This window comes from Eptesicus fuscus, chromosome 6, assembly GCF_027574615.1.
Source record: "Eptesicus fuscus isolate TK198812 chromosome 6, DD_ASM_mEF_20220401, whole genome shotgun sequence".
NCBI lineage: Eukaryota > Metazoa > Chordata > Mammalia > Chiroptera > Vespertilionidae > Eptesicus > Eptesicus fuscus.
The window spans coordinates 105,437,384-105,462,948 of record NC_072478.1 but is presented as its reverse complement, the minus strand read 5'-3'; the positions used below and the strand labels follow the sequence as shown (position 1 = coordinate 105,462,948).

Here is a 25,565-nt window from a genome sequence, read left to right as displayed (position 1 = left end):
GTTCGGAGTGGCCACGGGTCTTTGCAGAAGCTGGAAGGAGCTGAGTTGGCTGTGAGCATCTGATCCTGGAGAGGCTGAGCAGGGCTGAGCCGGTGCTGGAGAGCTCTGGACAGGCCCCGAAGAGCTGGGCACATGGGCTCAGGGCATAAGTAGCCACTGAGGGGGCTGGGCAGTGGGGAGGTCACCAGGTCCCCCCGGGGAACTGTGCGCTAGGATGTCGCAGCGGCTGGCGCCTTTTGGGACTTGAAAGGATGCCTGTGCACGCTGCTGGGGCCCCAGAGGGCGTATCTGGCCTCCAGTCTTCAGAGTGGAGGCGACCTTCCATTTCGAGATTCCTATCACGGGCTTTCTCAGTAAGAAGGGACTTAGCTGCTGGGCGGGCCAAAGGGAAGAAATGCAAGTGTTCATTCCAGGAGGAGATCCTGTCTTTCACAAAGGAAAAAATGTACTTTATTGAGCAACTACTGCCTGCTGGGTAGTATTGTGTCCCCACCTCCGCTCTTCTCCCTATCCCCGCCTCCGTCCCCAGTAGAAGGCAGCTCCAATAGGGCCTCTCCCCTGAGGGGCACCTGGGGCATTTTGGCCTGTACACTTTGACCTCATTCAGCTTTTTAAAAAAAAATATGTTTTTATTGATTTCAGAGAGGAAGGAAGAAGGAGGGAGAGAGAGAGACAGAAACATCCATGATGAGAGAGAATCATGGATCGGCAGCCTCCTGCAAGTCCCCCACTGGGGATCGCTCTACCCACTGAGCCAAACCGGCTAGGGCCTCACTCAGTTTTGATGCTGACACTTAGCAGAGACTCTGGAGCCAGCCTGCCTGCGTTTGGGTCCTACCTGTGCCACGTGACCTTGCCAAAGTACTTAACTCTCTGTTTCTCAATTTCCTCCTCTGTAAAATGGGAACCGTAGCTCAAGCCAGTCACAAAAAGCCACATATTGTATAATTCCATGTATAGGAAATGTCCATGTTAGGTAAGTCCATAGAGACAAAAAATAGATGAGTGGTTGACAGGGACTAGGGGAGAGGTGAAGTGGGGAGGGACTGGTAATAGGTATAGAGCAGTGGTCGGCAGACTCCTTAGTCAACAGAGTGGCAAACCGCGGCTCACGAGCCGCATGTGGCTCACGAGCCGCAGTTTGCTGACCGCTGGTATAGAGTTTCTTTTAGGAACGATGAAACTATTTTAGAATTAGGTGAAGCTTAAAGAGTTATGACTTACAAAGTGCCTGACAGGTAGAAAGTGATTTTTAAGTCATTGTCAAATAAAACTCACCTCCAAATGAAGGTGTACACACCAATAAGCTTGGAAAAATATATTCATAATACAATTTTGAAGTGCAATCTCATTGCTGAATCTCATTGTCTGTTGTGTACTTTTTATAAATCCTGTAATTATGTTGTGGATAGCATCGTTATATTGCAATATAAATTATGTAGTGTATTAAAAGTGTTCATTCGTTACACTTACTTCAGCATGTATTTGAGCCTTGCTTCAGCATTTCTTATTTCTATTCATTCATTCACTCATTCATTCATTCATTCATTCATATTTTTGCCATATAGGTATGCCTCTAAAATGGGAGATGCCTCAGGGCTCTGAAATGCACCTGGTGCGCTGTCCTTGACTCAGACAGTTCTAGACAGAGGATCCAGAAGACAACAAAAGGTGAGGTTTAATACAAAGGCATTTAGAAGGCGAGACAGGATGAGGTATGTGACCTTTGTTCTATTGGCAGAGAACCCGAGAGAGTCTGGCTTTCAGTCTGCGGGGTCTCCTTATCTGCCAAAGGCCGAAGTAAAGCGACAACCACAAGAAAGATTCGGGGCAGCAAGGAGCAGTCATCAGGCCCTGTGGAGGGTCCCCTAGGCAAGACCCCTAGTGTGCGGGGAAAAGAGCCCTGATTGGAGCTGTTGGCCCATTTCCATGGTGTAAAGACTCACACCATGGCTTACTTCGGGCTACAGACATGATACCACTGAAGCTGGAGTTGGGAAGAGGTGTGCAGTAGCCTAGTGTAACACAGTATTTCTGTTAGACAGCTGCCACAGATGTGCACAACCTCAAAGCACAGACAACAGTAACACACTGGACAATACCTCCCACCATCACAGTTTGGGATTTAATCCCACATTTGTACCCAAGGTTATCTTCTGACTCCTGGGTGAAATGAGACAGAGCCGGCAGGCTTTCGTTTGTTTTCTACATTCTGGGAGTCTTCAGGAGAAGCACGGGGCAAAGGTGTGAGCGGCCAGGTGGGTGGTGGGGTAAAGGTTGCCATTAGACAACCTCTGAGGAATGTGCACCTCGACCCCTGTTCTGTGAAGTGGAAAAAAAAAAAGTTTTCTCAAAGAACCTTTGGGCTTGCTCAGATGATAAGGAAACCTGCTTTGCGATCCTGGGCTGACGTGCTGCTGTTGGGGTGCACTCTCCTCAGGATGAACTGCAGGCCAGCTCAGCGGCTCCTCCGGGCCCGGGCGAGGGCGTTCCCTGGCTTCCTGGGACCCCACGTCCGTCAGCGCTTCCTGATAGCTGTCGAAGCACCCCAGGGCGATTGCGTCTCTTTCCTAGACCTTTCCCACGTGGAGATCAGCAGATAGCCAGGGACGCTGTCACTCAGCATTTCACATGCAGCTAGTGTTTGTTTTCTTAGGTGTTTATTGGCTCACCTTGATCATTTGACACCTATTCTCTGGGCACATATTGTTTGTCCAGCGCTGGGTCAGCACCACAGAGAGGGGGCACGTAGGATGGGCGTCGGAGGAGTTTGGAGAATTGGGGAGGCTCCCCTGCGGGTTGGTAGAGCCCATCTGGTAAGATTCAGATCAGTTCCTCTCAGGCACAAACTGGACTACAGGTATTTTCCAGAAAAGCCCACCTTTTGCCCAACCTCTAGGCCTCCCATGATTATGCTCCTTCTGTCTGGAAAATGCTTTCTCTACCCTTTCCCCCTGTTGGCTGGACCTTGTCCTTGGGTGGGGAGAGGTTGGACCTGGAAGCTGCTCCCAGGAATAGGACAGGCACCCTTCCTTTAGAGAACCCCTACTCTGAGCCAGCCCCCCGGGGGCCCCAGCGGACATGGGCACAGTTCTTGTCCTCAGGGAGCTTACAGTCACGGGAACAATAAATATGGCATCTGGGAGAGCAGTCTGTCCAGGGCCTGGGCGGGGCCTTAGGAGACATTAGTCATTTCTCCTGGGATTGGGGAGTGGCCTTCTCTGATGACGCCAACCTTCAGGTGAGTGCTGACAGATGAGAGGGAGTGTGCCAGGTGGCCAAGATGGGACAGGAAGGGCACTCTTGGCAAAGGGAGTGGCTCGAGCTCAGGATCTGAGTCAGGGGTGTGAGGGAAGAGGGATTCTATTCTTGTTGAGCTGAAATAAAAAGCCGAAAGCTCCTTGGTGGCTGATAGGATGTGTAGGTCAACCTTAAGGAGAAGAGCCTGGAACGGCTCCGACAAGTAAAAAAGGCCGAAGGCAAAACATGTTTTAAAATAGGGAGGGGAAAATTCAGGATGGATTCTGGATGCTTTTTATTGTCTTTATGCTTTCCTGTGTTTTCAAATTTAAAATAGTTGCCGGTATTACCTGCTGCCCACGCACTTCTCGGTCTGCAGGGGGCGCACCCGCAGACACACGCTCTCTGGCAGGTTAATGGGCGGGGCCTCCTGTGCCCTGTGGAGCTGACCATTGGCTAGCTGGGCTGTCCGTCACGGCCTCCCGCCCCCGCTCTACGTCACATGACGCAGCCCATCATGGCGGCGGGAGCGCGGCTGCCGGGGCCCGGGGTTCCGCAGGGCTGCTGCCGTTGCTGCTGTTGAGAGGCGGCGGCGGCGGCGGCGGCGGCGGCGAGGCGGGCGGGCGGACGGGCGGGAAGGATGGTGGTTCTGTGGCCGGAGCGGCGGGTGAGGACCGGGAGCCGGGCTGAGGTTTGGCCGAAGCGACGTGCGCTCCGGAGCAGCCAGCGCGGTGCCGCGGAGGCAGCGTAAGGGAGGCAGGAGCGACTGACGGACGGACGGACGGAAGGCAACCCGAGCGCCGGCCCCGGGCCGTGCCGTGGGCGAGATGCCGGGGCCACCGGCGTTGCTGCTGCTGCTGCTGCTGCTGCTGGCCGCCGGCGGTGCCCGGGCCGTGCCACTTCCGCAAACAGGTGCAGGTGAGCGGCCCGCGGCGGCCACGGGGCTGCGGGGACCGGGCTGCGGGGACCGGGCTGCGGGACCGCCGAGACCCGGGAGGAGGCGGCAGGCCGGGCCGGCCTCGGCGCCGAGGAATCGGAGGGCCCGCCGGGCCGGGAGGCCGGGGGAAGCGAGCGGGGAGGGAGGTTTGTGCCGCAGGCGCGGGCTGCCTCCCCGGGGCCGAAGCGGGGGCGAGGCGATGCGGTCGGGGCTGGGCGGGCGGCGGAGGGGGGCCGCGCCGACCCCTCCCGGGCGGACTGCGGTGCTGGCCCCAGACCTGTTGCCTGAAGGTCCTCAACCCGCGTCCCTTCCTGGCAGCTCTGCTTCCCTTTCCAGACGCCGCCTGCCCCCTGGGTCTCCCCCTTCTCACAATGGGAACCGCTTCCCGGCGCTCATCACCCGCTTCAGCGCTGCCGACCCGAGAGCCCTGCGGAGTTCCCTTCCGTCCCTGCAACTTGTTCTGAAGTTACACGGGCGTTAGACGCTGTGCTTTTTATTCGGATTGAATCTCGGGGGGTGAGGAGGAAACAACTCTGAATATTTCTATTTTAGGAAGCCAGTGATTAGAGTAGCCGCCTCTGAATAACTATTGACAAAATGGCCCAAGGGTGATTGAAGTTTCTATTTTAGCCAAGTCTGTGATTTTCTTTCTATTTTAGCGATGCCGTTTTCATTTGCGGTTTATTTTCCTAGATAAAACACCCACCCCAGAAAGCACCCCAAGTTGGATCTTTTTTTTTAAGGAAAAATATCTAGGCTAATTTGTCGTTATCATCTGCTGCTTATCTTTGAAATGAAGAGACTGAAAATCCATAGAATTTTCGGTATTTTATTTTATTCTATTTGTTAAATTCGTTGGGGTGGCACTGGTCAACATGAACACAGGATTCAGGTGCGGGTTTCTGTGTGTACAAGATCTGTATATTGCACTGTATGCCACCACCCAAAGTCAAGTCTTCTCCTGTCACCATCATAGAATTTTCGAGTTGGAATAGACCATAAAGAGAATTTAGTACCATTTCTTCATTTTTTAGTTGAAGATATTGAGGCCATGGGGGTGTCAGATGACCTACCCAAGGTGACAGCTGGATTGTAGGTAGAATCATAACTAAAACCCAGATCTTAGATTCCCTGCTTGTGTGATTCAAGTCTTGTAACTGCTTAGGAATACTTTTGAAGTTGAGGGTTATTTTAGAAAGATGTTAATTGGGTACCAACGTGGAATTTACCGTCCCCAGCAAAGACATATTTTTCAAACACGTCTGCAATGAAAGCTATATGTAATTATTTTCAGAGCTATACCAGGCTATGTCATTGAGTATCCTTTAGTTGAGTATTAACTATTATCATTGTATCATATAATGTATTGCTAAATTTCTGCCACTGCCTTAGATCAAATATTTGTAAGGTGAATTCTGTTTTCTGATATGATAGATAAGAGTGACTATTATTAGAAGTGTATAGGCAGGCCAGGTAGGAGTCACAGAAAGTATCTGGCAAGTTATAAAAGACTATATGGCCCTAGCTGGTTTGGCTAAGTGGATAGAGAGTCGGCCTGGTGACTGAAGGGTCCTGGGTTCAATTCTGGTCAAGGGCACGTACCGGGTTGCAGGCTCCATCCCCGGTCGAAGGCGTGCAAGAGGCAGCCAATCAATGATTCTTTCTCATTGATATTTCTCTCTCTCTCTCTCCCTCTCCCTTTCTCTCTGAAAATATATATATATATATATGTGTGTGTATGTGTGTATATATATGTATATATGTACATACATGTACATATATATATTTATAAAAAAAAAGATTATATGGAAATATATTGATATTGGTATTGAAAGATATTAATGATTAAATTGAAAATTAGCCCCAGAGTAGGATAATGGATAAAGAGTGGAAGGGATTCAAGAAGTTTCCAGATGACTTGCACTTAATCGAATATTTTTATATTTTGATAAACAGATCCTATGTAGGAACCTATAGAAATTTGCCTTCCTATAAATCTCTTAATGTGTTTTTTTTAATGGTGGTATAAATAATAAAATCTAAAATTTTTGAGTGCTGTTAAATCAGGAAAATTAATTAGTAAATAGAAGTATCAAATCTTGACATAAATGAAGCATAAAAATATTTGGTGATTTATAGCAGCTTTTTACAATTTTCCCTTCATATTCTGTTGCTTGGAAGGTGTATGGTTAGACATGAGGCTTATGACTGACAGGTAAATAAAGTTAAATTCTGTGGAAAAGATGCACAATCACACCTAGATTTGGGGTTTGTATTTCCATCTAGAAGAGATTGTTAATCCTGGTAGCAGAGATGGATTCTAGACCAAGGAGAATAAAGAAACCTTGGAGCTAATTCTCATAAGTGAGCCCACTGGTTATGAAAGATATACCCCGTTTGAACATATATGGTAGATAAAGAGCAGTTAAACATTGAAAACATGATAACTCAAGCTTTTAATTATCTGCAGGGTGGCCATTGTCAAATGAAGGATAGATCATTGCATGGGGTCTTTGGCCTCATTAGCCATATTCTTTCTACTTAAAGTTCAAATTGGTTAATAATGTCTTAGAGAAAGCATGGCTATTAAAACCAGGTTGGAAAAAATACTTGAATTTTATCCTTTGCCAGCCCATTTGCATGGGGAAAGAAATGAGGCAATTTACTAAATTTCAGCATTTAAATTGAAATTCATTTATCCAAGGTTTTTTTTGTCATCCAAAATAATTTCTAGATTCAGAAGTTAACAAATATTTATCCACTTAATCATAATAAAACTTTGTAAATATGTCGAGGCAAAAGGCATTTCTTGGTTGCATTTTATTTTGGGCCTCTCTGTCTCTCTGGGAGTCCCTTCCACCCTCTCCGGAAGCTTCTTTTCCTGAGAATCTGTATTTCTGCAAATACAGAAATATCCTTGTTAGGTAGACTGGCATCTTGCTGGCCCTCACTGGGAAGCTTTCATAGAGGGAGAAAGTCCCCTGTTTTCACACAGTTAAATTGCCGAACTAAGATTACAGTGAAGAAATTCTTTTCTACAGATCATAGTGTCCCATTATGTGCCTTTTATACGATTACTCCGGATTCACACGAGAAAGAAAGATCTTGTATGGGTGAAGCATTCCTCTCAGGCCCGGTTTATTAATATTAGGGCAGTGGTTAGACAAGGAAGCCACTTCTATTGTGTTGTGGCATATTAGGTCACGGCGTACAGAGGAAGCGCTGAGCAGCTCCAGATACAGGACCTCACGGAAGTCTGCGAAGCCCGTGGGACTCGGCTCCTGATTAAACAGCAGCTCGGGAAACCGAGGCTCTCGTTTTAGATTAAACAAACAGACTTGTATCTGAAAAAGATTTCTGAAGTAAATAAAGGTAGTGCTTTCTACAGTTTGAATTTTTGTGTTTATTGTAACAGCTTCTGAGAAAAAGTATTTTCAATAAGCTTCCCATGCAAATTATTTCAGGATTTGTGGCTACGGGGCCTGAGATTCAGGTTGGGAATGCTCTAATTGCTTTCAGTTGTGATATTTTGGGGTTAACTAAATATGCTCATTTGCCCAGTAATAGGAAGTCTGTCCAACAATTTTGTAGCTGATTAGCATTGAAGTTATCAAATTCCTACAGTTTTGCTGATACCAATGTGCTGACTGTTTATACAACTCCTGAAATGTAGAGTCCTTGGGCCCTCTGTGTCCCCTGTGGGCTGTGTCACTCAGATAACAGCTGTACATGCAATAAAACAGACTTTGTAGTGGAAGGAGGGGATGGCCAGGGTTCTGAAACAGTTAAACAAGTGCTCAAAAAGTCCTCGTAGGTGGACACATAAAAGGTTTCCAGTCTCGCTGAGAGTAAGAGTCCTGAGCCAGTCACAGGAAGGGCAGGTGTGGTGGGGAAGCTTGGACTTTGGCGTTGGCCTTTCTGTGCCACTTCACCAGCTTTAAGACCCTGGGCCAGTTCCCTGACTCTCCCAGCTTCTTAGATCTCAATCATGAAAACAAGACGATGGTCATAGTCACCCAAAGGGCTGTTGGGCAGGTGAGGTAGGGTCCCGGCGCATGACACATCTGCTGCGTGTCGAGCACTCCACAACATAGTCTTCTTTACTTCTGATTTGTGAATTGAGGGGGTTATCATAGAATTGACTAATGGGCAGTGGTATGGCTCCAGAGAGGGAACTCCAAGTGGAATGCCTAGAACTTTCGGGATTTAAAAAACTTTGTTACTCAAAATAAATTGTTCTATGATGGGTGGAGAAGGAACCCTTTAAATCTAGCTTAAGTATGAAATATAGGCTGGTGCTGTTACTTCTTGAAATTTATAAGGTTGGGGAATTATGCCAGAAATTTAAAAGATGATCTGGATTACTCCACTTTTATGTAATAAACTTGGTCTTAAACATCAAGATACCTAAAGCTCTTGCATGTGAGCAGTTGCTGGTTTTAATTTAAAGGAGCCGAGAGCAATCTCAGTTAGTTGATCCCAAACAAAATTGTGTACTCGCATAAAGCATCCCTGAAGGCAGCCCGTCAGCCGGGACCCACAGGGCTGAGGCTTCCCTCAGAAAATGGCATTCGGAGGGATGACTGTGACTCTTTCCTTCTCTTTTAAAATCATGCCTTTTTGCAGCCTCCGAGCTGTGCGTTACTCTTAAAAATGTGTATTTATTACTCTGACATGAGGAAAAGAATATTTTAGAAAGAAGCTGGATATTCCTGGTATAAAATAGACTGCTACATCGAGGGCTGTTTTTAGATCCTAATCTCAACCTTCCTGTGAATCTTCGTACGAAGACACTGTTGTCAGAGAAAGCTGAAGAAATAGGCTAAAACCGGTGTGTCAGAGCAAACTGTTGGAGTGAAGTATTTTTAAATTGTAGCAAGTGACTAATTTGGAACCATGCCTTGGCATTACAGTTATTTGCCACAAAGAACAGGCGTATCAGAAAAATAACCTCGCTATTTCAAAAACGTGTTTGTTTTTTTACAAAGGTCAGCACAGTGCAGAAACTCCACACTTCATTTGACTTCGTTCGACACGAAATGCTCAGGTGCCTGAGAGCTCTTTGCAGCCTCAATTTCCCTACTAAGACCTTTTTCTTTTTTTTTCTTTTCCCAGTCCTTAGCGAGCCCTAACCCTAAGGAACTGCTAGAGTGCTTATTTGTGGGACAGGATGTTCATGGGATGCAGGATGAAAACATTGGAACTTAACTCTTTATTTGTCTTCACCTTTTTAATATTTTGGTTTATGTGATTTTTTAAGTTATAGAATATATTGGTATACTGATACATTTTTATGGTTTGTAAATAAATAAATTTATATGAAATGGAAGGAATGTAAAGAAAATTTACGGATGGGCGGGCTGTGTGATCAAAAAGGTTTGGATTCAGTGTACCAGTCTACAGTTTTCATTTGCAAATACCCCTTGTTTCTTTAAGTTCTGCCTCTTCACCCAGATTGCCAGGACTTTGTCTTACATCCTTAGTATTTCTAGCGTTTGCATGGTATCTCACGGTGTGTAGATGATCAGTAAAAGTTTGTGGGTGAGGATGATCAGGATGATACAGGAGAACTGGGTTCATCACACCGGGAGTCGTGTGTGTGTGTGTGTGTGTGTGTGTGTGTGTGTGTGTGTTTTAAAAGGAGAGAGTACAAGCTTAGAGCCTCTAATTCTGTGAACCTTGCTTTTTATCCAGCCACAGTTCATCGCCTGGAATGAGGCCATTTATAATTGTTTTATTTTTTAATAATAAAATTTTTCTTTTAGAACAATTTTAGGTTTACAGAAAAGTTGCGAAGGTAGTACACAGAGTTCCTGTACATCCTTTACCCAGATTTCCCTATTGTTAACATGTTACATTAGCATAGTACATTTGTCTCAAGTAGGAGCCATTACTAATAATTATTATTAACTAGAGTCCATCCTTTATTCCCATTTCTTTAGTGCTTCCCTGAGTCCTGTTTCTGTTCTAGGATGCCACATTACATTTAGCTGTGTCCCTTTAGGCTCCAGCAATCTGTTCTTTGTTCCATTTTGTTTTGTTTTTTGATCCTCACCCAAGGATATTCCCCCCATTGGTTTTTAGAGAGAGTAGAAGGGGTGGGGAAAAGAGAAAAACAGAAACATTGATTGGTTGCCTCCCACACATGCCCCGACTGGGGCCAGCGATGGAACTTGCAACCCAGGTACGTGCCCTTGACCAGGAATTGAACCTTTGGCCCTTGGTGCGCAGACCCACGCTCTACCCGTTGAGCGCCACCGACCAGGGGCTGTTCTTTGTTTTGATGATCTTGACAGTCTTGAGAAGTACTGGTCAGGTGTTTTGTAGAATATCCCTCTGCTGTTACTGGTTTGGTGTTTTCCTCATGATTAGATGGGGGCCATATATTCTGGGGCGGAACACCACAGAGATAAAGTACCGTTCTCATCACATCACTTAATGGTTACATGATTTCAACATGACTGCCATCGGACATTTTATCGGAACTTTTTCCAACTGAATTTTCAGATCCCCTCAAGTCACTGTCTAACTAAACTCTTAAGCCTAAGAGGTTGGTTTCCTTCCCTTGATCACCTGGCTGAGGGGCTGTGTGTCAGCTTTCTCCACGGTACAGTCACCGTCCCCCTCCTCCTGCTGATGTTACCCCCCTAATCCCTCAGGATGTGAGGGAAGCCTCGTAGGCTTAATGAGTTTAGAGTGATTTTAGGGGTCTGTCGACTCTGGAAATTGTTGAAGGGGATTGTGGGCACCTCCTGTGGTTGGTGAAAGTGAAGATCAAATGTCTGATGGCAGGTCTCTTGCAGAGCATGGTGGTAGACTTGTTTTGATCTTTACGGAGCTTTTCTCTTTTTTTATTTTGGAAAATTTCAAACATAAACAAAAGTAGAGGAAGTAATAGAATGAACGCTCACGTACCCATCGCCCAGCATCAACAGTTTCTCATTTATGGTCCGTCTTGTTCACATGTGCCCTTCTCACTGGCTCCAGCCCCATGGTTTTGATGTAAATCCCAGCTGTGGGGTCAGTTCAGCTGAAAATGTTTCAGGAAAAAGTAAAGATGTTTTTATAAAACAGGATCACTTCATCAAGATCAGCTGGGAGCCCAGCGGATGGCTCAGTGGTTGGGAGTTGACCTATGAAGCAGGAGGAGGTCCCGGCTCAATTCCCAGGCAGGGCACAGGCCCGGGTTGCGGGCTCGATCCCCAGTGCGGGGCGTGCAGGAGGCAGCCAATCAATGATTCTCATCATTGATGTTTCTATCTTTCTCTTCCTCTTCCTCCCTCTCTTAAAAACAACCCAAAAACCCAAAGAAAAAGAAAAAATATCACCTGGGGATTTGTAGGAGTGCAGGTGTTTGAGCCCCAAACAGACCAACTGAGTCAGAATTCTGGAAGTTGGCCTGGAAATCTGCATTTATAACATTTTTCTGGGATTTCTCTGCCCTACAACGAAATATTTTATCTTCTACTAGCGACAAAATAGTATCAGCTATTTAATAGAAATCTGTTGGCTTGTATAACCAGTGAGACTCAAGGAAGGAAGAACAACTTTAAATTCAAAAAATTTAAATGAATGTCAATACCGGAAATGGGAAGAGGTTGCTCCTCCTGACAATGTGCCAGATACGGTCCTGAGGACTCTTCCTGGAGAAGTCCTGTTGGTAACCACAGGAGAATTGCAGCACTCCAGGGCAGGGCATCCTTACAGCTCTGCATGCCTCTGGTTGTTGTTGTTTAACTTCAGCCCCTTGTTTGGCAGTCAGCATAGCTAGGAACCTCTTTACATTTTATACAAATCCCGTATAAATAATCAGTAAACGCTGTGAACCGGTACCCGACAGTCAGATGCCGGCCCGGGGAGCTGAGAGCCTGTGGTGTAGACGTGCCAGCCCGATGCCAGGTTCTGCCCTGCAGCCCCGCCGGCAAGGAGGCGACATTCCTGTCCCCCGCGTCACCGATGTGCACACTACCCCAGGGGGCCCGGTTCGTGACCTGTGTAGTAGCTGCTGGCGTTACTTTTTTCAGCACAATATCATGTTAACTTGTTGGTTTTTAAAAAGTTTATTTTTCCAAGCTAGTTGATCTTGGAATAGCTTAGGGTTCGTAGCGTATTTCATATTTTCCAACAGGTACTTTTTTATTTAAAGTTAGTCGATATATGTTGATACACAGGATGGAGCAAAAACAGTTGTGAGTATGGGAAATATAGCGTTTATTCTTGTATTATTATTGATTAATTATTGTATTATTTTCCAAAACTGTGCATTTTGCATTGATGTACAAAATATTCTTATGATTAGCTAAAGAAAGTAAACTACCCCAGAAACTGCTATATTATAATGGGTTTGATTAAGAATATCATAGGTTCATAGACCAGTACAGATAATTCAGGACTCTCTTATTTTTTGCAACACATATGCCTTGAATAGGAGAAAAGAAATTAGTTCAAGCATCTATGATAGTGAACTTAGGGAAGTTGCTCTTATCCCAAAGTGAAACCACTATAATTTAATTTTTAAAAGCACTTTTTTTTTTCCTGTGTTCTCCATGTTCATAGTCCATCCCAAACACCTTTTACATCCTTTTTTGCTATAGTGAACAGGAGACTTGAGTTTCATATGATATAATTGCAACTTTTAATTACAGGAAGTAAATCTCTAAGATATCTTGGACTTAGAAGATTGATGAGGAAGAGTTTGTAGTCATTTTACACATTTAAAATATCTTTTAACTAGATAGTAATTGTGAAATTTTGTAATTTCAGCTTTTTATTGCAAAACCGAAGTGTTGGTGACCTCTCACATAAGCGTCTAAATTTAAGTTTTATGTGTTTTTCACGTTACAAATTCTTCCTGGAACCTCAATAAATTCAACTTGTGTTCCTTTCGGAAGGAAAAAAATGCCTCTTCCTGGTTCTCCCTGGCAGGGCGCCTCTCTAGAACGGTTCTTTATGTCAGTAGCAACTGTTACTTTCCAAGGACCCAGCCTGCAGTTACAGGCAGCGCCCCACTTGACTCTGACTTCAGACTGTTATTAAAACGCAGCACCCGCACGCTGATTGCTAGTGAGACCCTGAGCAATAACACACTTACCAAAATAGTCTGGGAACACTCCCAGAGGCCTGCGGCAGCTCAGCAGTCTGTAATCTGACTTCTTCTGGAGGAAAAATGAACTTCTAACAAAAGATCATTACAACCAATATTAACCATGGGGCACTTGGTAGAATCATGACGTTTGGAATTGTATGTCCTTATAGATAGAACTTCAGAGCTGACATGCAAGTTTACAGGTGCAGGAACCAAGGCTGAGAAGTTAGGAGCAGCCCAGCCCCATATGCCAGTGAGTGGCGGACTAATTGTGGAATGAGGGGTCCTACCGTCCCGTCCACCCTGTTCAGCAAGTTCACCGCCTCGCTCCGTCGAGAATTCTCTTATTAGTGTGATGCACACACACAGACTAATTCCAGTCATTTCTCCTCTGGATTTTTATTTCTGCTTACTGTCTGGAAGTACTGAGATGAAATGTAAACACAGTTGCCATAGAGTCGATTATTGAAGTATGGAAGATAATTACTTAGTAAAAATTAATAAACTAAAGTGCTAGCTTCCATGATTAGGCTCAAAAAGACCAGGTTCATTTTTTACTTTTTAAAATTTGTATGAATAATTTCGTTTCCACCTGTGAGATTAAGTTGTACTGTTTAATTAAAGGTGTAAAATATTTCTAATTTTTTAAACATGTAATGACAAACGTGTAAAACATTCACTTATAAACATGTTATTTCTTTGAAGAACATCTGTTGAGTTGGATTTCTTGGAATGAGCTTCTTCTCTCCTTTTGTTCTCTTCATTCTACAATGTGAGAGCCTTTATTTTTTCTATTACATTTTATTTCCAAGAATCCCCCTCCCACATGCCCACACACTTAAAATGGGATCTTTTCATGCATATAATATCTCCTCTTACTGCTGAGGACATAAGTATAGTTGTTAGTTTTAGTTCTTGTTTTTTTTTTAAACACCTGCTCTGTCTGCTTCCTTCAAGTACCTTTTTGTCTGCTGGGTTGGCTGCTCTCTTAACTTTTTTAAGGAGGGTTATTTTCAGTGTCAGGTGGTCCTTGGAAGTCTGTTCATGGTAGAGTGAGGGACGCCGATGGGAGTTGTCCTTGCACCCCACACTCCATGTCACACCTGCCACCAAGTCCTGGGCGCAGCCTCTCTCACCCTCCGCTTCAGGGAGGGTAGGAGCGTGCGCCCTGAGCATCGCATAGGAGCCATGTGACCTTGGGAAAGTGTCCTCACCTCTCCATTGCTCAGTTTCTCCATTTTTAAGTGGGGCTAATAATAGAGCCTACTCAAAGGCTGTTGTGGGATTGGGTGAGTTTAGAATAGTGTGTGGCACATAGAAGCACCGTTCAAGTATTAACTACATTGGTTTTCTAAAGGTTAGTGGGCATTTTAATTTGTTTTTATAAATTGATTTTTAGATAGAGAGGAAGGGAGAGGGGGAGAGAAACATCAATGAGAGAGAAACATCATCGATCGGCTGCCTCCTGCAAGCCCCCTACTGAGGATGGAGCCCACAACCTGGACATGTGCCCTGACCGGGAATCCAACTGGTAACCTCTTGGTTCCTGGGTTGGCACTCAACCGCTGAGCCACACTCACCGGGCTTAACTATGTATTTTTAGAACCACCTGGGCCAAACCACCAGCATTTCTTGCATGAATTTCTGTCATCTCAGAAATGTGTTTCTGATCACTCCATATAAAATAACACCCCCCCCCCCATCTGCCACTTTATTTTCCACGTGGCTTATCTCCATCCGGGTACCACCATTCCTTACTGTCCGTTTCCCTGCACAAGCAGGTGAGCTGTTTTCCACTCAGGTTCGCAGAGCCCGTGGCAGTGCCTGCTTTAGAGAAGATGCTTAGGAAACATTTGACGAAGGATGCTTTGGGTGGGACTTGTTGACTGGCGGGCTTCACATCAGGGCGATGAAGCAGCCACTTCAATAAGAGACCCCCCCCCCCCCCCCCCGTCCCCGTGGCTCCTTATTACCGGAAGGTCTTCTGTCTTGGGCTGGACACCTCAGTGCGGAAGCACCTAGATCTATGGGCTAAACTCTCCGTGGTCTGTTTTCCTGTATAATGAATGTAAAGGCACATCCGTGAAGCATCATCAGGACACCCTAGTAAACCTCACCTGTGTGCTGCGGAGCCTTGTCAGGGCCGGTGTGGTCAGCAGTTTCTGGCTGAGTTTTGGAGATAGAACTTAAAAAAGAAAGCTTTGTTACGGAGGCCTTTGAACATACACAGAAGTAGACAGAAGAGTGAAATGAATTCTCTTTACCCATCTCCCAGTGCCAGCCATGCCTCCGGCCAGTCCAGCTGCATCCACACCGCCGTCAGCTTCCTCTCTGAAGAGAGAACTTTTAAAAGACACATTGCCTGTGACTGTTGCAGTTATATTAACAAGAATTGAATTTGGGCCCTAGGAAGCTACAAAGCTTCTGAAACTAGAGGCTGTAGCAAGGTGAGGTAGGAAATGAAAAAGAAAAAGAAAGGCAGGCGTGTTTTTCTAGGATTTTCAGGGTCTGCCCTCCCTGGAAGTAAGGTGCCTGCATTTCGGTCATCGCCTGGCCTTTGGCCCTGTAGTGCGGAGGTTGCACTGGCTGAAGTTTGTGTTGTGACTCCCATTTTCCATTGACTTGCCTGCGCGTTTGTACGGATTTCCATGGGAAGTTGCGTGGAGACAGAATGTCCTTTCCCCAGCCAGTAATGGCCACGGAAGTGGCGGTGTGGGGAGAGGACCTGGGAGACGGGCCCTGAGGCCCTGCTCCGGGGCCAGCTCCTGCCTGTTCTGACCGGGCTTCCGGGCCGGCAGGAAGCCCTGATTCAGAGCTGCCCCAGCTGAGCAGGGCGCACCGCTGCACAGCTCAGCCGGGCCATCAGCGGGATGGAGAGCCCCGGCCCTAGGACACCGCCCTGCCATCGTTTCCCAGCGCGGGGCACCGGCGGCCGACGGAGGTCTCCTGAACCTGACCCCTTTGGCCCAGCTCTGCCTCCTCAGGGGAGCTCTCCTCTCTGGTCGCTTCCATCCAAGTTAGTGTCTTTACACTTGGAATGAAATGAACCTTTGATAACAAATTTTAGTGGAATAGGCTGAGTGAAACAACAACGTTAGAGTCACATCTTAGAAAGCATCTATGAAGATTCCTTTTTGACTAAAATAAAGAGAGGAGTGGCAGCCCAGGGGCGGGTAGCCCCGTCTCCACAGCCCAACACCCCGGGCCGCCACGGAGGAGCGGGCACCTTTGGACTTTGGCTTTGCCAGCACCAGTGAGTCTCCTGCAGCTTCCGGTGAAATGAGCCGGCCTGGAGAACATGGTGTGTGTGAATGAATATCGTTATCAGAGGAGAACATAAGTTGGGGGAAATCCATTTAAGGAAACTTATTGTTTAAAGAAAACAACTTAATAGTTACACTGCTTAATATGAATTGCAAAATGGGTACATTAAGAATGTTTTTGGAAGTTCTCTGAGACCTGGGGATAGTGGTTAACTATGAATGGTGGGAGGGACAGGACTCCCGGTACAGGGTGCATTAGGGGATGGTGAGGAGTGGGAGGAAAATCTTTGCCAAATAAGAGCCTCACATTATAAGGACTGCTGCTGTTGCAGGGTTTGACCCTGAGAGCCTAAGTCCATCCTGTTACCCAGGAGATTAGTCATGCGTTTCTTTCTCCCCCTCCCCCTCCTTGCTTTCCTTCCCTCCTTTGCTGGTGCTCCTTAGTTGGGGTCTCCCTCACTTTCTCTCTCTCTCCCCTCCCCCCACTTCTGACTGAATGCCAGGCTCTGTGCTGGGCCCTGAGAGTCGCTGGTGGAGTATACAGGCCTGGCCCCCAACCCTGCTTAGCTTCAGTCTAGTGGGGAGGACATGGACATTTGGAATGCTAGGGTGATAAATGCTACGATGGGGAAATACAGGTGCAGTGGGGTCCAAAGGGAGGGCCTGGGACCTGTGGGACCAGCTTCCAAGTTGATCTGATGGTGAAGATGAGTTAGTGGAAGGGTGTGGGAGTTTCCTGGTAGAAAGAACGTAAATACCTGTGACGTAACAGGGAACACATACTTGGTCTTTGTCCCCCTTTCCAGGACCAGAGCTCCCAAAACATGGGATTTCCTGGTGATAGGGGTGATGGGAGCATCTCTTGTTATTAACAAGCCCCTGTCAGTCATACATGAATTTATGCTCATGACGTGACTCGAGGTGGGCCCCAATTAGCTTCATGATGGGCTGGTAGCCAGAGGAGCCAAGCCCGTGATGAGAGGGTTTGTGCTTTCAGCCCCCCCTTTCTGACCTGAACCACTGGGTAACCCAACGGCAAATATGAGGAAATTTCTCTTTATGAAAGTGTATCAGCTTGTAACTGAAGAAGGAATGACAAAATTAGAGTATCAGCATTTTGCAATCTCTAATGGATCAAGCATTGATTATCATTTCTTTTTATCTGTGGATGTTTACATTTTTTATTTAATCCCAAAATTGTTTCACAGGTAACTCTTTAGTTAATTACATGTATGTTCAAATTCTGATGGAAGCTCTAGGCAGGGATTTATAATGGTTGAATTAATAACCAGGTAGTACTCCTGACTTACTCTGAGTCACTACTGAGAAATTGCATGCTCCTGATTACCTGTCTATAAAACAGATAATAGGTACCTACCTCTTAGAGTTTCTCAAGTTTTCTGCTTATTAAATCAAGTGCTAGATAACTATTAAAATGGTTTGTGAAATACCGCTCACAGAATGTGTTTGAGAGATGCCAAGGATGTTTTCATTGGTGTCTGAGGGAGGCATGCTGAGCACCCCAGCCCTCCAGTTACCCGCATTCCCAGTTTGCAGTGGGTAAAGCTGCCTCAGTGTCTGGAGACACTCCTGTTGTCATTGATGTTTTTCTTTTCTAGACGGTTGGTTTGACTTATGCGTTCTGAATGGCGTGGACCGAGAATGTTAAAGGAAACCCGTCTTGCTTCATGGTTTCCTAACAGTTGTAATCAGGAACCTCCCAGGGGCTGGTTTGCACTTGGACCGCAGGGGAGTGGGGACTTCGGCTGTAGTTCCTCAGGCTGGGATTGACTTCCTGTGGCTCTGCAGGCCCATCTCACCTTGCAGCCTGTGCTAGGTTGGGTCCAGTTCTTTAGCTTACGGGAGTTTTCCTTTAACTGGGATACAGAGTTTTTTTTAAAGAACAGCGCCTTGGACTAACCAGGAGAAAAGCACAGGATATAAGATAGTTTTAAAAGTGATAAAACTAAACATTTCTACTTGAGGCTACTAGTAGGTTTCTTTTCAAGCTGTAGTTTGTAGAGTCCTTTCGGTGGGACTGGTAGACACGGAGGAAATCGGAGTGCGGGGAGCAGATGCCCCGTGGGGTCCTCACCAGATCCGCCTGTAGGTGGATGGAGCCAGTAAGTGAGGGGAGGGCCAGACTCGACACAGCTGGTTAGTTTAACACGGGACGACTTCTCATGCCGACCTCATGACTCACAGAAGACGGTTCTGAATCAGATAATTGAGCTGCCTTCAGGCAGTTCTGATCAAACTTTACAATAAATAGACAGTGTGTGCTGAGGAAAAAACATGGCTGAAAAGAGAGGAAAAAATGATTTAATATTTGTTATGTGGAGCTTGGAGGAGAGCCCCAGAAGTGTGTACTGTCTTAATTAACAGTGGCAGACTCCTGTTCAGAGTACTTAGGTTAGGCTGTTTTTACGAGTTAAAAGTTAACCTCGACGAGGCAAACCATGTGGGGTCCTGGGGAGCATGGGGTTTGTACTCAGCGCCACACTCCCACTGTGTCCTTGCACGTCAGTGTGTCACCTGTGATGTGGAGCTGGTCGGATTCCCTCAGCGCTGCGGTAACGATCCAGTGAAATCATGCTGTAGTTTGTCACATCTCAGATACAATTGATTACGACACACCCTTCTGTGCCTTTAAAAAAGAGGAAACTCTGCCAATGAAAACCAACTTTTCGAGTATAAGATACACCTGAAGCCCTAACCGGTTTGGCTCAGTGGATAGAGCGTCGGCCTGCCGACTGAGGGGTCCCGGGTTCGATTCCGGCCAAGGGCATGTACCTTGGTTGCAGGCACATCCCCTAGTGGGGGGTGTGCAGGAGGTGGCTGATCGATGTTTCTCTCTCATCGATGTTTCTGGCTCTCTATCCCTCTCCTTTCTTCTCTGTAAAAAAATCAATAAAATATATATATAAAAAAAAAGATACACCTGAAAATTCAGGATGTTAAAATGCAGTGGGCAAACTGCATTTAAAAATAAAATACAGCGGCAATGACAGTGCTTTGCTGTAAGGAGCCTCAGGAGTCATATTTGCTCTTTATTGGATGAGCCAGGGAGGAAAACAGTGGGACACGCAAGCCGAGCTGAGTGAGAGCGCAGGTAGCTGGAGGAGGAGGAAGTGACCTTTGTGGGCCGTCTTCGTTCTTAGAAAGTTGGCTCCCGCGCCTCCCTCCGTTGAGAGTTGTGCAGAGTCTGAGGTTAAGGAATTCGCTCTCTCTCTCTGGAAGTTGACTTCCTCCCGATGGGCTTTTGAGAGAGTCAGCAAGCCAGCACGGGGGGTCAGTGAATGCCCAGGTTTTCCTGTCGTCGATATTGTTGGTTTAGGCCTGCAGATTCTTAACAGCCCCCGTTTCCTCTGTTAGTTGTAAACGCAGAGGCGAGCCCCGCTTGTAGCAGTGTGGTTTCGGCGTGGCTTCCACAGACAGACCTTGGTGTTGAGAAGAGACTTGGTCCTGTTGGCGGCTGGCTTTAGACCTCCCTGCGCTTCACCGAGGTCGTTCATGCTCAGCAGTGTGTCTTGCTCACGTAGGCGTTGGGATTCGTTTTTCTTTCCTTCAGGTATTACATAGTTTTGCTGCAGGAAAACGGTGGCATCATTCATTAACTTGTCTCCATGCCTACCCCTTGGTGTATTTGAACACAGAATTAGCTGCAGATGAGGATATTAAGGAAAAATTTATGTCTGACCTTATTGTAATCATTTCGCAATACATATGTACATCAAATCATCACGTCGTACGCCTTCAACTGACACCATGTGATATGTCAGTCATGAGCTCAATAAAACGGGGGGGAAATGTTTATTTCTTAGAAAACACCGGTAGGTGAGACTCAGCAGTTTGCTCCACTAAAGAAAAGGCTCAAAATAGCCCTAGTTGGATGAGAAGTTTTCCAGTAACTTTGTGTTGCAGGTGAGATGTGAAAAGCTCTGTGCTCTAGACGGGGCTTGCACAGTTCCCATAAAGGGTCAGTAGTCCAATATTTAGGCCTTGTGGCTCCCGTGCAGGGTCTGTTGCACCTCGTTTTGTTTGATTTTGAAAACAGTTCTGTAAAGATGTAAAAACCACTCTATCTGCCCCTGCCCCTACCAGTGCCGTGCGGAAGGGGCACGGGCAGGCTCTGCTCCCGGGGACGAGGCTCCTCGGGGAAGTGGCTGCTTCTGCAGCGGGTGGGTGAGGTAAAGAGGAGCCGGAGCTCGCTGAGGTGCCACACGTGAAGGAGACGCGGGGAAACAGCGCGGGCTGGGCACGTCCAAAGGCCCCGTGGGCAACGGGAAAGAGCTCCCTGGCCAAAGCTAAAACACTGAGCAACAAAATACTGATCATCCTGGATTATAACCCAGCATCTAAAAGAAATACCTGTGAGGTCATAGCTGTGGAAGTGAGGGCGGAGGAAGAATTACAAATAATAAATGTAGAAGGGGCGAGGGAAATAGAAAACCACCATTAGAACATCACGGTGTTAATGGCTGCAGGCAAGGCGCAGTGACAGATAAGAAAATTAGTGTGCAGAACTTTAAGGAGACAGGATATTGGCCTAACCTCAAATACTAATTACTGTGGAAGTTGTAACGTATGTCCATGATTCTGTGATGTTCCTTCCTCCAGGAAGTACAGCTTACTCCCCTGTGAGGTGCACCTGACTTCGGACCTACTTTAAGGAATCGAGTAGTAAAGCAGAAAGGGGTAACTTCCCAGTGGCAAAACCCGGCAGAAACCACCTGGGTCAGGTGATCAAGTTCACATGCCCAGGAACAAGTTGTGCCAACATCTTGTGCCTTGCTATGATGTGCTGAGAAGGGCCATTCACCCTGTGCTAGTCTAGATCCTTCGGGCCTATCTATAACCTCGGTCCAGTCCTGAGGCAGCCCAAATTGAGGAACATTCTTCACAGTAACTGACCAGTACTCTCCCAATGTGTCAAAGTTATGAAACAAAGACTGAGAAACATCAGGGATTGGAGAAGACTAAGGGGACATGATGATTGAATGCAGTGTTGGTAGCCTGGATTGAATCTGGAAAAGTAAAAGGATATTAATAGGAAGACTGGTAAAATCCAAATAAAGTCTGAAGTTCAGTTACTGGTGGTGTACCAATGTTACTGTCTTAGCTTTGATGCGTGTACCGTGGAGACGTAGGATGTTAATGTTAGGGGAAGCGGCATGGGGACTCTGGATTGTCTCTGGAACTTTTCTGTAAATCTGAGATTATTTCACAAGATTTTTTAAAACCCTAGCTTCTTTTTCTTTAATATATTTTATTGATTTTTTTACAGAGAGGAAGGGAAAGGGATAGAGAGTTAGAAACATCGATGAGAGAGAAACATCGACCAGCTGCCTCCTGCACACCTCCTACTGGGGATGTGCCTGCAACCAAGGTACATGCCCTTGACCAGAATCGAACCTGGGACCCTTTCAGTCCGCAGGCTGACGCTTTATCCACTGAGCCAAACTGGTTAGGGCAAAACCCTAACTTCTTATCTTGGATTGGTTATCATCTTTATCTTGAACATTTAAGCATTATTTTATTAACCCTTAGCCTCATTTATATTTGGTGGAAAATATATTGATTTGTTTATTAAAGTTGATTTTGGAATGTCCACGATGTTAATATTACTTCTCTTTCTAGGGGAGTCACCTGCTGCCGAAGTTTCCTCATCTTTTGTGATCCTATCTGTGTGCAGTTTCATTATATTAATCGTGTTAATTGCAAATTGTGTATCCTGCTGTAAAGACCCAGAAATTGACTTTAAGGTGAGCACAGATGGTGGGAACATTCAAAATCATCCTCCGATACATTTATCAATAGAATGGCTAAGTATCACACTCCCTTGGGAACAGGGATGGGCAGACTTCTGTAAGAACCAATAGTAAATAAATTCGGCCATTGTAAATAGTAAATACCATAGGCCACGCAGGGTCTTGTCACAGTCACCTCTCAGCTCTGCCAGCGAAGTGCTACATCAGCCATAGACAGCACAGAAACAGATGGTTGTGGCTGTGTACCAATAAAACTTTATAAAAATGGGTAGTTTGGATTTGGCTCGCTAGCTGTAGTTTGCTCGCCCTGCCTTAGAGCATTATTGACAATTTTAAGTTTTGAAAGGGAGGAATAAAGTGTGATGATTGTATTCACTTGCTATAAGGCCTACAAGGAAGAGCCGGCTGGTTTTGATTTTCCCCAAACTTTTCTATGCTGGTGAGTCTGTGATTGTTGAGGCCAAGGGATCCCCTAGTGTGTTTTGTGTATGAGGAGAGCATCTTTCAGTTTACCTTGAACCCTACAACTCCCTAAGGGGGGAGAAAGAAGAATGCTGCCAATTGTAAATACTGGCTTGTGTAGCCGCAGATGGGTAGAATGTTGTTTCTATTGATTTTTAGAGAGAGGGGAAGGGAGAAGGAGAGAGAGAAACCTCGACGAGAGAGAGGAACATCATTGATTGGCTGCCTCCTTCAGGCCCCCTACTGGGGATCGGCCCGCAACCCGGGCGTGTACCCTGACCTGGAATCGAACCATGATCTCTTGGTTCTTAGGTTGACGCTCAGCCTCTGAGCCACATCAGCCGGCCACCCTCTCTGAACCATAGAACCATCTGCTGCCTAATGGTGTACCATGCCGTGGCAGAGTCTGGAGTGGCATTATTTCTAAGGTGGACGTGATGGATCAAGTTCTTTTCAGTGGGAGAACCTTTAGGAATGGCCGGGAGGAAAGCTGGCACAGCTCTTCTGTTTGAAGGTGTACCTCACTTACTCTGCTTCCCGCTTCCCACTTCCCATTAGCAATGATGCCCTAATGCATATGGCAACATATATGACATACATGGAAGAATGCCCCCTCACATGCACGTGAGAACATAAATGCTACATCAGAGAGATCTTCCCTTTCAGCTTTTAGTTTCTTCCTTATATGGAGGGCTATGGGAGGTGGTAGAAAATGAAAAGAAGGTTGTTCTGTGAGGAATGGAAAGAACTCTGTTAGTCCTGGTGGTGTAATACTCTTTCATTACCTGAGGGAATGAATGACCTTGATAATCAGCTGTATCTGTGTTAACATGGATACCGAGGCAGACCCAGCTCGCTGATGGGAACAGGTAAGATAGCTTTCTGCGGAACAAAGTCACTTCAAAGGTTTCTGCAGCTCAACTGGGGCAGCCTCGGTTTTTAAGTTGCCATCTCTAGAAAACCAGATGTTCTTAGAATGTCAACTGAACTAGTGTGCTGCAGTTTTATACTGTAATCTTGGTGTTCAGATCTCAGATTATTTTCTCCCTCGATTAATTTTTTATTCTACTTTTTTCAGATAAATAGGACTTGCCTAAAAATATCTTTCCTGAGTCTTTTAACTTCCTTGTTTTGATTGAAATTACATTGTAACCAGAAGTGCATATACAATTTTAAAATTGTTTTGATTCAGTATGCAAAGAGATCTGTGAAAGTGAATAATAAGAAAAAAGAATAGCTTAGACTATAACAACTTAGAAGTAAAATTTTGAACTTAGAAGAGTATTTCCATTTTAAGTTCCATGGTCATTATAGAAAACTAGAGGCCCGATACACGAAATTCGTGCACTCGGTGAGGTTCTTCAGCCTGGCCTGCGCCCTCTTGCAGTCCGGGACCCCTTGGGGGATGTCTGACTGACGGCTTAGGTCTGCTGTCCGCTGGGAGCGGGCCTAAGCTGGCAGTCAGACATCCTTAGCGCTGCCATGGAGGCGGGAGAGGCTCCCGCCACCGCCGCTGTGCTCACCAGCCATGAGCCCAGCTTCTGACTGAGCGGCGCTCCTCCTGTGGGAACGCACTGACCACCAGGGGCAGCTCCTGTGTTGAGCATCTGCCTTTTGGTGGTCAGTGCACGTCATAGTGACCAGTCATTTTGCCGTTCAGTCAATTTGCATATTAGCCTTTTATTATAAAGGATTTTACATTTAACTTCAAGCTATCAGTCTAAAGAGTTACATAAAATATAATTTATTTTCAAGTCCTATTGATTCTGCTATTTGGAGTTGGAGAACACAAATTATATGCTTTTTACTTGAAATAAGTGTGAATTGGGAAAAAAAATTTGGCCACATGTTCCAAATGAGTGAATAAATGTTCATATCTTAAATGTTAGCCAGTGGTTTTAAGGATTTGCCCTCAAATTGACCTATATTCACTATAACATTGTCTTCTTTTATATTAGGAATTTGAAGATAATTTTGATGATGAGATAGATTTCACACCACCAGCAGAAGATACTCCCTCCGTTCAGTCCCCAGCGGAAGTGTTCACACTTTCAGTACCAGATGTGTCACTGCCAGCTCCATCCCAGTTCCAGCCTTCTGTAGGTAAGGCCTTCGTGTTTCCCGAGTTATTTCTGAGGTGAGCTGGGAACCTGCTGCGAAGCGTAAAGTAATTGCACCGACGGTCTCCTTCGTGGGCGTATTTCTCTTCCTTCTGCTCCCTCTGAGGCTGGATGGTCAGGCCATTGCATTCCCGCAAAAGCCGAGTCCTTTCCTGTGGACCTGGATCTGTTTGAAGAGTAAACTAGCCTCCTCACTTTCTTAGGATGGAATTCTCAGACAGAGCTTCTGCCTTTCTCTTTCTCCCTTTTTTTTGTTAATCCTCACCCGAGGATATTTTCTCATTGATTTTTGAGAGTGGAAGGGAGGGGGAGAGACAGAGAGAGAGAGAGACATCGATGTGAGAGAGACACATCTATTGTTTGCCTCCCACACACAGATCAAGCCTGCAAGCGAGGTAAGTGTCCTTGACCAGAATCGAACCTAGGACCCGTGAGTCCAAGGGCCGGGGTTCTATCCACTGATCCAGGGCTCCTGCCTCTTTTTCAGTAGGCACGCTTCTCTCCTAGTTCTCTGCCCGCTTGTCGTGCTGAATGGACTCTGCCGTCTTCTGGGGTGCCCTGTGTTTGGGAGGAGGGGTGTATTTGGATTTGTTAATCAGATGGATTTTGCACCCTAAGATACGGAAGGACAGTCTCTGGGGTTCCCTGCTCCATCATGAAACAGGACTGACTAAAGGCCAGCGGAAT

General features: G+C 46.1%; 1 protein-coding gene and 1 long non-coding RNA gene across 3 annotated transcripts in view; both read left to right on the top strand.

The window, feature by feature from the left end:
* The first annotated feature begins 3,860 nt into the window (after positions 1 to 3,860).
* The window catches only part of LMTK2 (lemur tyrosine kinase 2), a 61,352-nt gene continuing 39,647 nt past the window's right edge, over positions 3,861 to 25,565 (top strand). Inside the window, exons 1-3 of one of the 2 annotated variants that reach the window (XM_054718170.1) lie at positions 3,861 to 4,152; positions 22,166 to 22,290; positions 24,717 to 24,861. In XM_054718170.1, the coding sequence (XP_054574145.1) occupies positions 4,068 to 4,152; positions 22,166 to 22,290; positions 24,717 to 24,861 (355 nt within the window). In that variant the 5' untranslated portion in view covers positions 3,861 to 4,067. Of the gene's footprint in view, positions 4,159 to 22,165; positions 22,291 to 24,716; positions 24,862 to 25,565 lie in introns of both variants that reach the window. The other variant, XM_054718168.1, reaches the window with a different exon arrangement.
* Positions 4,701 to 13,971, top strand: LOC129149527 (uncharacterized). Its single transcript, XR_008556457.1, has 2 exons — positions 4,701 to 5,081; positions 13,433 to 13,971. It is a non-coding gene; the product is annotated as an uncharacterized LOC129149527 (long non-coding RNA).